The sequence below is a fragment of the Falco peregrinus genome, chromosome 2 (genome assembly GCF_023634155.1).
Source record: "Falco peregrinus isolate bFalPer1 chromosome 2, bFalPer1.pri, whole genome shotgun sequence".
Classification (NCBI taxonomy): domain Eukaryota; kingdom Metazoa; phylum Chordata; class Aves; order Falconiformes; family Falconidae; genus Falco; species Falco peregrinus.
In genome coordinates, this window is record NC_073722.1 from 86648470 (window position 1) to 86662672 (window position 14203).

General features: G+C 40.2%; 1 protein-coding gene across 4 annotated transcripts in view; it reads right to left on the minus strand.

The window, feature by feature from the left end:
- ZDHHC8 (zinc finger DHHC-type palmitoyltransferase 8) overlaps window positions 1-7558 on the minus strand; it is a 125584-nt gene extending 118026 nt beyond the window's left edge. For 2 of the 4 annotated variants that reach the window (XR_003552731.2, XM_027780791.2), the window contains exon 1: window positions 7330-7558. Coding sequence is in view for 1 of the 4 variants with exons in the window: in XM_027780791.2 (XP_027636592.1) it covers window positions 7330-7433 (104 nt within the window). In the remaining 3 variants the exon portion in view is untranslated. The remainder of the gene's footprint in view (window positions 1-7329) is intronic. The other 2 variants (XM_027780792.2, XM_055796613.1) reach the window with 2 other exon arrangements.
- Window positions 7559-14203: the final 6645 nt, after the last annotated feature.

A 14203-nucleotide genomic window follows, 5' to 3' on the forward strand; every position in this document is an offset into this window, starting at 1 on the left:
ACTGGATGATCTCAACACACAGCAGTGAGGATAAGGATCTCACATTTGAAGTCCACAAATTCTGTATTTACACTTTCACAAACAGAAAACCATGGTAACCACTGCATATCTAAGTATGGGTTACTGTACAGTTTATTCCATAATAGCCATTCTGAGAAAAACAAAGAGTCAAGTACCCACTAATGTCTGCGTAATTCTGCCTAAAAAGAATTTTAGGCACTTTGTACAGCTTTGAAGCAAGTCTAGCTAAATTGCATTAGCAATTGCAGGAGTACAATCAGTGACTAATTAAGTCCTCTTTCTGGATACAGATTACTGGCTGAAGATTTAGGTAGCATACACTGTTCTGTGGTATACTCATTTGAATTGGTTATTGCAGTCACCAAGGATCCCCAAAGCTGAATTCTCCTAGGGTAACATAAGATCTAGGCTGATCGTGTTTTTCCAATCTATGGTATTCTTTACAAAAAATAATATAGAATTTCCATTAAACACTGCAGCATTACTGTTTCAACCCCCATGCCTCTTCCTTTTAATTTCATTAGCAGCTCCCACTGACAAATGATCAACTAATAGTAGCTCTGGAACAGTGCAGCCAAATTGAAGATTACTCTTGGATTAGTGAGAAAGAAGTCTTGTATCTACTGGCTCAAATCAAAGGACAGTAAATCAATGTTCCACAAGTGTAGCACTCATTCAACTTTTAAGATGCCTCTCCCCACTCCAGTATGCATCTATTTCAAGCTCTAAATTGGCTTATACTACCTTATTACTGTATTCCAGACATCTTTCAATGCAAGCTAGACAAAATTCATGGTTTCCCTTTGTAGGCCTTGAAAAGTTTCCTTGTAGCTTATACACTAAGAACAGAAAACCTGGTCCAGGTCATCTTTCCCAGGTCTCACATGTCACAGGGTCCTACAGCTGATTTCAGCTAAGAAGCACTAGTAAGCAAATAAGTTGTTTACACACAAATGTTAAGTGTATGATTAGCAATTGTCCCAGGTAATGAACCTCAAAAGTCAGACCTCCAAGGTCACCACACATACCTGTCTCTCAATTTAAGTTTTATTTGTGTTTTGAACAGTTAGCATCCCTTAGTTTACATTACTAACAAACCAACTGAGGTTCCATATAATTTGAATGATTTTATAGATATTGCTTCTATTTATAAAAGGATGCACATGTGGCATACTTGGACAAACATGGACATTATTTACATTAGCATCTTGAAAAGGACTTTAAACAAAAATAGAAAAAATGCTTGCATATTCATATACAAAGGCTGAGGCCCACCCCGATCTAATTGTGACACCCTCTCATTCCTATTTCTATATATCCTTGATCTCTGCTCATTAGGAAAAATAGAAATGAGGTTGCTACTGGCATAAATCACACACTGACTACAGCTGTAGACAGCCCATGCACAGGAATAACTTCCATTGCATTAGCTCTTCTGCCTTTAAAACTAGATCTACAGTGAGCATTGAAATGCCACTGTGATGGCTGCATGCAGATAGCTGTGCATCCCACAGCTGAAGATGCCTAGCTGTTTACTACCGTCAAAGATGGTTCTCTTTTTCACTCTCCCAGACTACAGTGAGAAAAAATATTCCTGTTGATAATAAACACCGTTTTTTTCTAAAGGAAATACACAGAAGTATTGCCAACTTTGCTGGTCCCCTTGGAAGCAAAGATGATAGAATCAACTAGTTAAAAGCAGTAAAACTGAGCTCTCTTCCAGCATTAAAAAAACACCAAAACCCAACAAACCTTTTCACACTTCAGTTAAATTGATTTTCTTGTTAAGATTACCTGTCTTTTTATCTTGTCTGACAAGTTTGTCTAGATTTTCTTTACAAAAATTATATACCAAGATGAAATCGCCACAGCTTAAAAGGACATCTCTTTGTCATAACAAGAATAAATATTTTCCAGAAGCTGACAGACATGACAACTGAGATGACTCAGGTCAACCTGGCAAGCCTTACCTTTTCTGGATGGCGAGTACAGCAGACAGGGAAAACCTGCCATTATAGATGCATTTAAGATGGAAAACATTAAGATATCTCAGGAGGCTAAACTGCACTACTTGAAATCAGTGTTTGTGAAGTCAGTTTTGAAATGCACCTGATTAAACTGATGCACACTTTTTTATATACCCTTTTTCCTCCATGTGGTGTCATCTGCATGGCTGCCGGTGAACGTATACTTTGTGAAGCTGCTCCCTACCAGTTCCAGCAATTTATTGATTTGGCATATGGGAAGAAAAATGATTTTATCTATTTAATTTTATTTAATTAATTTTTGTGCACCTACTTATCAGCATCCAGTTCCATTTCCTCTAGGCTAGTATAAAACGCACCTGTGTTGCAGATGAAGCTCCATAACATCTGTAGCATACATTTTAAATCACATTTTATCATTTGTTCTAACTGAAATCTGAACACTGAACCAGCAGAAGTTGAACATCTGGAACTGGAGTTCACTGAAGTCCTTAAAATACTTTAGGTAAGAAAAACATCTTTGGATACAAATCAAATTCACTAAAGCAAAGATAATCTTCTATTAGCTTGACCTCTGCTAGTGACTAAACAAACCCAAGATATAAAAGCAGACTATGGTTTCCCCTTTTTGTTCTCATTGGAGGAGAAGATCTGGTAGTTCAAGAATTTTAAGATACACAGTTACTATAGTTTTGAACTTTAAAATGCTATTACATATGTATTTCAGGGCTATTCCAGTGCAGAATCAGATAACTGGGTGGGTGGGTGCACGTGCACTTAAGATTCAAGAAGTGCGTTCATGATAATATAAGTGTATCTGAATTCATATACAGCTAACCTGGACGTATTAGCCGTTGCAGAAATGCCAAGTCTTTCTAGTTCATCAAATACTGTATAACATGATATACAAATGTGGGGGGAATAGCAAAAAAAATTTTAAGCATACATGAATGAAGCCAAGCTTTCCTCCTGGCTAAGGTAAATCCACCAGCCCTGCTACTGAGTACAGTCTACCAGCCATTCTTCCTCTTTCTGCTATCCGAACAGCAAGGGTATAAGCCATTTCTCTCATTTTCTTTAGATCCCTACTCTGACTTCAACTACAGTTGCTCTTCTACACAAATTTATCACTCCTCAGTTGTTTTCTGAAGGTTACAGATATTAAATTTCCCTGTGTCACAGACTGAATTCGAGTGCCAATTGCCTGTCTGTGGCATATACCTATGATTACTTCCCATTATGACTTCTAAGAACAAAGTTGGAGTCTCATTTTCAGTTATTGACTGAATGAGTTTTCACCTTACTTGTGCTTTCACTTCACCCAGAAAACCACTCATTTTATTATCCCAATGAAGGGAATAATATACAGTCACATTATTACCATTACATATCAAAGAAGTGCTGGCACCTGGACTATTGTTACGAATTATGTTTCTGCCATACTTCAAAGATGCTCAAGTGACTACATGCTGCAGAAGTCACAGTCTGAAAATGGGTATTTTATCAGAAACTTCTAGTCCACAATATTCAGTGAGAGAATAAAGAGCTTTTTTTTCTCCTTGCTGAAATGAGCCACGGTTTTTCCTTAAAGCCTTATGCTTTTAACTTGCGTTATAACCTACAGATACAGGCATTGCAGCTGGTAAACTAACTCAAGAGGTTCTCAGCATTAAAAACTACAGTGAGTAACACAATTTAAACAGGTGAAGAGAACTATTAGCTCCAGAATAATCACAGAATCATTCAGGTTGGAAAAGACCTTTCAGATCATTAAGCCCAACTGTTATAGTTCATTGGGTGACGTTATGTTTTACAGCATTATACTTACTGACAATTAAGCTATGTTATCTACTAATACTGAAGTTACACAAGCTAAAGTAAGGTGAGAAGTTCTCAAATCTCAGGTGCTTTGAATGACCACACTAAGGTTTACACCGTAGCAGTCAGTAGTCCAAGGTGTAAGAAGCCCAGGCTTCACTGAAATAGGTTAAATTGTTATCTCTAACAAAAAAGCCTTATGAGAAATATGATGAAAAAAGGTTTTGGTAGAAATAAGTAAGTTCAGGTTTGCTATAGCTGATTCACTCTGGATTCTGGTTATGTTAAGAAAAATTTTTTCTTCCTTCATGATGCCATTCTGTTTGTTCATATAAGTAAATTAACCTAATCATTACATATAACATTATTGACACATTCCTTCATAATGTTTAGAGTTGATGCTTGCTTACTGTCCTACTATAACAGATTAGACCACCTACTCACACAGTTATGTTTTATTATTAAATGAACACACATGGAAAGCTAAAAGCCTGTGATAATACAACTGCATTGCCTTTCCAGGCAATAATCTCTGTAGCTAATAGTTTAGTTCTCCCTCATAAAATCAGAAGGAATCTAACAGGGATGCAGTGAATCCTAAATAGCTGAGATAAAAGCATAAAGGAGAATCTATAATGGAATTTTCCCAAAGTATAAGTGATCAACACCACCATGAACTAACATCAGATACTGTGTATTTCAAACACTCTTTATGTGCTGCCGCTTAGCCAAGGTGTTTGGACAAAAGCTAAAAATAAAGACTACATTGCTAAAAAGCTAACCCTAGCCTTCAAGTTCAAAGAGCTTTTTCATCTAGCAGAGGACACTCATAACACGTGGCTTGAGTCCACAACCATGTCTAGGGAGAAAGCCAAGTAAGAGTCTCTGTTTTTCGTACGTTACTCAAACGTTTGCAGTGCCCTAGAGGGATTATTTTTTCTACTTAGTAAGTGGGTTTAAAAAAGTTATTATTCCATTTTTCCACATACATTAACCTCCATTATTCAGTTTCACCACACTGAAGTTGCTGTAGTCCCTGATATCCCACTGAGCTGATCTGCCCCAAAATTTGATATGTGAGTCCCATCCATCATCAGCTTCATGTTATTTATGCACAGGCTAGTTCATTAATAGACATAGCAGCCTTAAAGCTTAATGACACAAATAAGGAGTTAATAAAAACACATGTAAATCTTCATCTAATGTAGTTCTTGTGATATGAGAAGCAAGCATGGATTGTATCAATAACACCACTTGAAGCAACTTTAGGCCAGTGCCTCAACTGCTGCGTATCAAGAGATGTACTCAACATCAAGAGAGCTGTGCAAATCAACACCCGTGAAAATTCAGGTCTATCTCAGCCTTTAATAACATATCACAACGGGATCTTCAGGACACAAAACACTGCCCACAGGAAAAAAAAAAAAAAAGAAAAGAGAGATGCTCAGGAAAGGGGGATCACACACACAACACACCCTGCCCCATAAAAGACACTGATCTCATGCATACTACTTGCTTTGATTCTAAGACAAAGACAGATGTTACTAAAACTGCTCAGGATTAAAAAAACAAAACAAAAAACCACAACCAACAGCAATTCCATACAAATTTGTCCAAGTATTTTTGAATGGACAGGACTTCAAATACTGCCTGACAACAGTTGCTCAATTATGTGTTACTTTAATTACACACAAGACTTGGCAGCAGCAGAGAACGTATGTCTGGGACAGTCCTCAAAAAATTTACTAACACTTCAAGATCCACAGGCCAAGTTACAATATGGAGAGTTCCTAAAAATACTTCATTTTGCATGTAATGATTCACTGATAACAGAGGGAGCAGAGTTAAGTTTAAGATTCACTAATAGACTAAAGCCAATTGCTTATTCTGTACAGTAACAAATTCTAAAACAAACATCTCTGTTCATGTCCTGCTGCCAAAGGGATGTTTTCAGCAACAACTGTGTTACCAGGAAAGTCTTACATCACTAAGCAATTTGTAGCCCTACATTGGAAGTATCATGTGAAAACAAACATACAGCTTCCAAAACAACCTTAGCATACATCCATTTCTTAAGACCAAAAACAAACCAAAAAAAATGCTGGCATTAAGACCCCCTTTTTTTTGTCTACAAAACCATTTAAAAAAAAATATTCACAATACCAGTGTCAACCAAGTTCATCACAAAAGCCAACTTCTGTCTTGCCTTTGCCCGCGAGCGCTTAACTATAATTAGATGCCCAAATGATGAATGATAGGCTTATACTTGTACCAGTTCTTGGGGCTTGTACCAGTTCTTGAAACAGCATAATACCCTGAAAGGATTTACCAGTACTTCATATGAAATGCATTAAAAACAAGCAACAAGAAATCAAGTCACGTTATGTCAAGAGCAGAACGCTGTGTCAAAATCTGTTCCGATTTAAGAAACTGTTAGACAAAACAACATTTACATTTTATTCTGAAATCCTACATTAAGATTACCATTTTGAAACATTGAGAATTGTATCACAGCCCAGCCAAGAAGGATGAAAACATAAGATATAAGTTATAATAGTCTTCTGCTTTTAACAACTTCACTAAGCTCAGTTACAAATTAGTGATGGCAAAACAAGGAACATAGTTTCAAAATAAGTGAAACAATAAATCTTAATAGCCAACAGATGTCTTTTTACCTTCCCAAAAAGCAGCTTAGTCAAAGCTCATTTCAGAGCCCAGTTTTGTGGCATCTCTCCCGAAATACCAACACCGCCTCTGCAGGGAAGCTGCCGTTACCCCAGCATGGGAAGGGGCTAGCAATCCACATAATTCGAGTTTATGTAAAAGGAGAGGAAACTGAAAGCTAAATCACTACACCAGTCACATATTAATATAACTACAGGAGATATGCGAGCAGACCGCCAGAGCTCAGTTTTGCATTTAAGGGAAAAAGGAATGAGAGAAGAAGGAACGGGGGGGGGGGAGGTTCCCCCTCCCTTCCTTCAAGCAAATCTAAATTTGTTCATTAGATCCCCAAGCTTTTAGGGTCAGTTACATAAAAATATGTAAAACCTGTAACGCGCAGAACAAGACTCCTGCCGCTGCCCAAGGCTCTGCCAGCTCGGCCCCGGCACCCGCCGAGGCTCGGGGAAAGGCCGGCTCTCCCCCCGGCGGCCGAGGGGACCCAACCAGGCACAGCCCGGCTGCGCTCCCGCCGCTGCCGGTGCCGCTCTCCCGTACCCCAGCCCCGCTAGCACAGCCGGGGGGAGAGGGGGCTGCGGTGCGTTGGGCATTTCTGATGGTCACCGCCGGCAGCTGCAGGAGTCCGGTAAGGTTGACGTGCCACGAAATGGTGGCTCTGACCGCTACACACATTTTTATGATACGGAGAAATCGGGTGGCTGTGCAAAGCCGAGCCGGGAAGGGCTGGCGGGCAGCGGGACCGGCAGCGGCGGGGCCTGGAGCAGCTGTCAAGCCCGGCCGCCTCCCCCCGCCCAGCCCCCCCCTCCGCCAGAGCGGTACTTACGTGAAAACAAAAAATAAAGTAGTCGAACCCACTAATAAGGCAGCTGCTGTGGAGACAGGGATGTATTTAGTAGGTTTAAACCTCTTTCCAGTGCTGCTGGGCATCCTGTAGTTTACACATCACTGGGTAAATCCAACCCGAGAGGAGGGAGCCGGGAGGATGCGGGTCCCTCCGGCGCGGGGAGAGCGGGACCCGGGCGGCGGGGAGGGACGGGCGAGGGACCGGAGCAGCTGACCTCCAGCACAGGAAATCCCACCCACCCCGCCCGGCCCACTCGGCTGATGTCAGCAGCCCCTTAAGGTAGCGCTGCGGGGGGACGGGGCCCCGCAGAGCTGCGGGCCGGGCGGGGCGGCGGACCCCGCAGCCGGGGCACCGCTGCCGGGCCGTCCCGCAGCAGCCCTTGCGGACAGGGCGGATCTCATCCCCCCCTCTTACAAGGGGGAGGGTGGGGGAAGGCAATTTATCGAGCCCTGCAAGGCTCTTTGTGGGGCGTGAAAGCGCTCTCCCCGTTCGCTTTGCAACGCTGCTCTACGGCTTGACCGCAAAATACCTCGGGTCTGCAAGCAGCTGCACCGCTGCAGCACCCCGCGCAGCTGGGCAGGGCTCTGCGCCGAGCAGAGGGGGCTTCCGAGGGAAGCGGATTGCAGGACCGGGGCCTGCAGTGAATTCCGAACTAGTCAAGTCGGGCACAAATTCTGCGTTGCTAGCTCGGTCAATAAACCCCCTACATTTTATTCAGCCAAACCCTGATTCACGGTATTGAGAAAACTGCTGCACTCCACTAAATATAACTAAATCCAAGATGAGTAACTGAGTGCAAACGTAACTGAAACGACACCATACCCTGTTCTTTTTAAATCTATCTAGTAGCATCAGGAGGCAGAAAGAGGTAATTTAAGGTAACATAAGAAAGTTGAGCGAAACGGCTTTCTGAAGAGTGCTGTGTGAATAGCTGCTCTGTTCACGTTCAGGGGGCACCACCCAGCAGCTTCCCTTAGTCAGAAGGAAACCCTCAGACGGGAGCAAGGGTTCAAGGCCACTTGGAAGTTTAGAAATCAAGACCAGGAGCTGCAGCTTGCACCCTCCCTCCTGCTTTCTTCCTCAGCTAATCCCCCATTTGCAGTTGCCAACATACAGATAAAGGAACCACTGTGCAAAACAACAAAAGCCACATGTGCAGCTTCTGCTGGGTGTTCTTAGATGTAAGCTTGCCCTAGAAAGTATATACCTCAGTTTGGTTCTGAAAAGATGTTACTATTCCCCATCTTAAAAGACTAGATAAGCTCCACAGTCCTAGAGGTATTAAGAACAGGTAAAACCCAACACAAAAAAAAAGCAAGTAAGGGTCCTCAACTCTGCAGTTAACAAAAAAACCAAACCGTTAAAAAATTTGTGCACATCAGCTTTAATATAAGCAAAGCCAGCAAGTTTAGGCCTGAAGACATATGGTTATGTGATATCTCAGCTTTTGCTAACAACTGCCCCCGTCCAAAAACAAACAAAACTTATTCTGCAGTCTTCTGAGAACAACTTTAAAAATGCTGAGGTTTATCCAAAAGCAAGTAAAGCCAGAAAGCAACTCAAAATGAACTCCAGACTTAGGTTTTTGAGGAAAGGGAGGAACACCTACTTAAGTTATTTTTGAATGCTTGGAGGACATTAAATGTTTCCTATGCTTCACTACTCTTTGTCATGCCAGCTTATTGAAATAAATGATTCTTAAAGTCCTTGTAACTAATCAAAAGGTCAACAACTTTACACAGAACCAAACTCTGCATACTAATCTGAAAGCCTTCAGGCACATCTATGCTAACATATTAAGTTGGATCAAAAGTATACTTTGGAAGCAAATCTCTTGATCACTGTCACCATGGTTTGATGTATGTTGCTGAGTAGTCTTGAAGTGGGTAACTGGATTAGTTTTCAACAAAACTAAGCTGGGAAGATACATTTCAGGAACACACCTAATACACTCGGGTCATTAATTAGTTTAGCACCACTTGCATAACATAAGCAGAGACTTCATCACTTTGATCAGTTCAAGCCCTCCCCCCTCCTCCTCCAGCAATACTCTTGATCAAGAATTTCAGTTGTAAACCCTGATTATTTTTCCAGATATTTTTATTTTAAACTGGAAAATGTTATCATAAGAAGCATTATAGACTGTTTGTGAAGTTTGGCTAGCATCCTGTAATGACAGTAAGAGACTTACTCAAATGCATGTTTCAGGGCTTGAAAAGTAGTGAAGAAGTTAACTCTCAATAACGGTCAGATCTGCATTTTTAGCAGAGACAGGCAAGTTTCCTTTCTAGGTGAGCAACAGAAGCAATCTGCCAAGTTTCTAGCAGGTTGTTAGGGAACAATAAGCACAAGTTTATTTTAACATATATATTTGGAGGTTGGTGATTTACTTGAATTTCATCCTTTTTAAGGACAAAGCCTTCCTGGGACAGTAACATTCCTTGATGTGAATACAGGAGTTATTCTTAAGACGACTGTTCCTACTCTGTCCTCTGTACTTCGTGAACTTCAACTGTATTTTCCTATGAGGATCCTTACCTCTCTGAAGTCTGCTTCTTAAAGGCAGAATCAGTGCTCCTGCTCCTTCCACCCTTCTGAATGGTCTTCCCTTTATCACTCTGACACACTAATGCTTCACCAGTCTTACTTTAACAGCCCCAGTTTAGAGGGGCAATCTTTCAAGCCACTCTTGTTCTGAAGGGAGGTACTCAGCAGCAAGCAACTTTGCATATTTTTTTTAATCTCCCAGTCACTCAACACTGTGGAGAGGGTCACTAAAGATAGCAATGCAAATATGTAGTATCAGGGCACAAAGAACTGTAACTTTCACAGCAACAAAAAAGGCACATCTCCAAACCTCAACTTATCTTAAAGATGACTGTGCAAGTCTGGGCTGAGCTGCAGTCATCCTGTGGATCAAGACACTTAACGCCATGCAACACTGCTGTCATGCAGAACCAGCAGTCCCAAAAGAGGGCCGAGACATCCACGCTACAAGGCTACAGCATTACGCTGAATTGTGTTTTGAGATTATTTTTTTTGCTGCTGTGCATTGTAGACTACCTATCAGAAAGCAATAAATTACTGTAATTTGGTGTCCAGCAGTTTTCACACTTCACTTCATTCCCACTAGCATTCCAGTTCTTGAGAATGGTCTATTTCCAAGACAGCATAAAGCACTGCTGAGCAAAATTCAGCCTCGCTATTGAAAGGCAAGTATATTTGAAATCACGAGATGACTTTACCATTCAAACAGTAAGGATGTCTGAGGACTTGACTACAGCAGAATAAGCATGTCTCAGAGCTGGTCTCCTGGATTCACACTACCTTATCAGCGTGCCAGAAGATTCTGGCAGCACTGAGGTAAACAGCAACAGCAGCATGAGTTAGGAAGAGATTTAATGACTACCCAAAGAACAAATACAGCTACACAGAACAATCTAAAAATAATCTGGCAGAGTATGGCTAGTAATTGCATGTCTTTTTGCAAGATTTTACTCTGAGATTTTACCCCAGAAAGGCAAACCACAGAAGTTTTGTTGGAGCCGCATGCCAGGGTACCATTCTCAAAGCTGGCAAGATGAAAGAAAACTCATGACAGAGCTAGCGTCAAGTATTCTTGATGACCATGCAATTATCATATCAAATCATGGCACTACGTTAACTGGAAGTCTTAGCTACACGGTTAAGAAAATCCTTTTTATTTTGTACAATTGGAAGTACCAAAAATCCCTGGAATCTTTTATTGGTCACTGGGCAATTTAACTCCTAGCTCATACTAGCTGTTGTCATTAAACAATGACCAGAATAAATAATTCTACTTTTCTTACTGGATTTGCTTACTACAATAAATGCATTTGCCAGCCCACGTAGTTCCAGTGACCTGCAAGCTGTTCAGGGTCACTGGTAGGACCCTGAAGGATCAGCAATTAGGTGCTTAGTAAAAGCTGTTTTTCCCCTCAAACTTGCAGTGTTTGGTACAGAGGACATCTGGACCATCACGTGCAGCATGGTGCTGGCAGAAAATCCGAGCAAGGCTAGACAGCTCTGTGTACAAGCCAGGCCTACTTGCATGTAGTTATTCAAGTTTATTTCTTACTAGATCTATCAAGAAATTATTGCCTCATAATGACTTTTCAGTAGCCTAAACAGATATCCCACATCATTTTCTACTCTTCCAACAGATCTTTTCCGTGGAATAGCATTTGTTTAGAGCAAAACTCACTCATGTAACACATTTCCCAGCTGCAGCGATGGGGCATATCAAGTTGCATTTATTATGAGACTTTGAGCACTTTACTTACAGACTGATTCCTAAATCATCCCCACAAGGAACTACTTACATTAGGATAATGTAGGCCTCTGAACAGTTTTTTAAAGATTCACCAACCATCCTGTTTAAAACCATTAATAAAGTGTAATCCTCCTCCACTAGGATGGAGTATCACTCTGAATGATGCTGCTGAAACTCAGAAAGCCAACAGTGGTTCACGTACCAGCAAACAAATTAAGATATTAAAACTGATAAGCACTATTTATCTGAAGCAATGTAACTTTAATTATACCTAGTAGTCTTGAGAAATATCCTCCAAAGAATGCAAAATATTCAGTCATTTTAACGTCCACTCCATCTTTGTTGATGTTTACATAGCTGTAATTGCTTTTATGGAAAAACAGCATTAGAAAACTATATACTTTTAGCTACTTGAAATGAGGACAGCCAGTACAACATGAATAGGCAAGAATCTCTGACACCATTGGCTTCTCTGTTAACACATAAGTGAATTACACATCTTGATACAACAGTTATTATCTACAACACAGTGAATCAACTGATGTAAATTTGCAGCATCAAGACTTAACACAACAAAAAAACCTGGACTTCTCCAGCTTGAAAGTTCAAAGCAAGTTTAAGGCTATAAAGTTAATGAAACGCTTGCAGTAGTCAGACACCTTCCACAAAATAAGCTTGCTGTACATTAACATCTAACCCAGAATTGTACTAGTACCTTGTTTGTACTTCAAACATTCGTCCTTATATTTGTTAAAAGCATAACAAACTATGCCCCACAAACCTCAACTTCACCATTAATGCTTTAATGAGTTCTACACATGTTATTTATTTATGGACCTAATGTAGGTTGCATTTTCATTAAGAGACTATAGCAAACTAGTTACACACACACGTCTTTCAAATATGAACAGGTCTTAAGTCAGTGGTTAATGTCTAACATGACTGAAGTGAACAAAGATATTCCATACTTAAAATTAGCATATTAGAAAAATATACCAGTGGTCATAAATCCGATGCCTAGCTGTAGATACTAATAACTATTCGACCCTTAATATAAGGTTTGTTTGCTCCTGTGCTTGTCAGTTTTCTCAACTTTAAGAATTATTTCTTCATATAATTGCACAAGCTACTTAACTTGAGCACCTTGTTTTCACGTGCATTGAAGTCTGAGAAATCACTTACATGTACAATCCACTCTACAGCAGATTAATTCAAACTTTTCTTCAGGAAGCAAAATAATTCTGATCTGTTGCAGTTAGTTTTCCTCATCTCCTGACTCTGAAAATGATACACTGTCAGACCTAGTTAAGGTTAGTGAAAGACCGGCAATTTCTCTTATTTTAAAGAGTAATCAAGCTAAACCTTTAAAGTAAATCTGAAATAAACCATCATAAAAGCAAAACCAAAATTTAAAAAAATCCTTTTATATACTTCTCTTTACTAAAGTAGTGCAAGTTTACACATAAACACGACCTCAGCAATTTAAGAACACTTAGAAATTAGTTTGACTAATCAAAATTAAGACACTAGCTTGCCATAGACACCTTTTGGAGAGAGGTTTGGGTTTGTTTCAAATAACCATTCCACTGTTGAAGCACTCTGCATTGAAAGCTGATGGCAATCTGTACAGGTGATCAAAAACAGTATGGCAGTTTATAATGTTCTCTCTCGCACAATCTCCAGTTCTACACAAATAGTTGCAATATCAGTTGCAAGTAATCAATATCATCAAGCTGAGTTTTCTGAACTCTGAATGCGATAACTTGTCTTCAGAGAAAAGTTTTTAGTAACATTAAACTTTTTCATTAAGTTATTCAAAGGAATGCCTTGAGAGGTGAAGCAGCATAAGGCATAGCATTTCTATTGTGGGAGGTCAGAGTTTAGCACAACTCATTGTCAGCCATAAAGCACAGCATCCACCTTCTGGACCCGACATTCTCAAACTGGGAAATCCATACCCCTAACTGGTACAGCTGGGCTGGGCTGCAGGTGCCCCTTCATGGACAGGGAAGTGCTGCTCAGGCTGCAGATGCTTTCTGCACCAAACACCTCCCCAGCCTCCACTGAATACCAAGTGAGAAGAATTGGTATACCTGCAAACCCCACCTCTCTTCTGTACAGCCCTATTATAGTTCTTTCCATGATGAAGGTATAGGTAAAAAAATAATCCCTCATTTTTCAGTTAAATCCTTCAAAGTTTTAGATTAAGCAAGTTCCAAGACATTTAGTAACAAAATTGAAAGAAATATTCAGAGTCCTATTTTTGCCCTTTACATACAGGTATTTCTTGAGCAGGTTGCATCAAAAATAAAGATTCACAACATTCTTGTGTGTCTGCATACCTTTGAGAAGAACTCTAATTTTCTGAGGTTTTGGTATCACAGAGAACTTGTGTTTTATATAAGATGCCTTATTACGGGGCGGGGGGGAACAACAACATCATTTAGTGTTAAAATACAACAAATTAGGGTGTTTGCAATTTGTGAATGAGATTTGGTATCACCAATACAAGCTTATTCCTGGATGGAAAAAACCTAACCTATTCGTGTATCTTCAAAA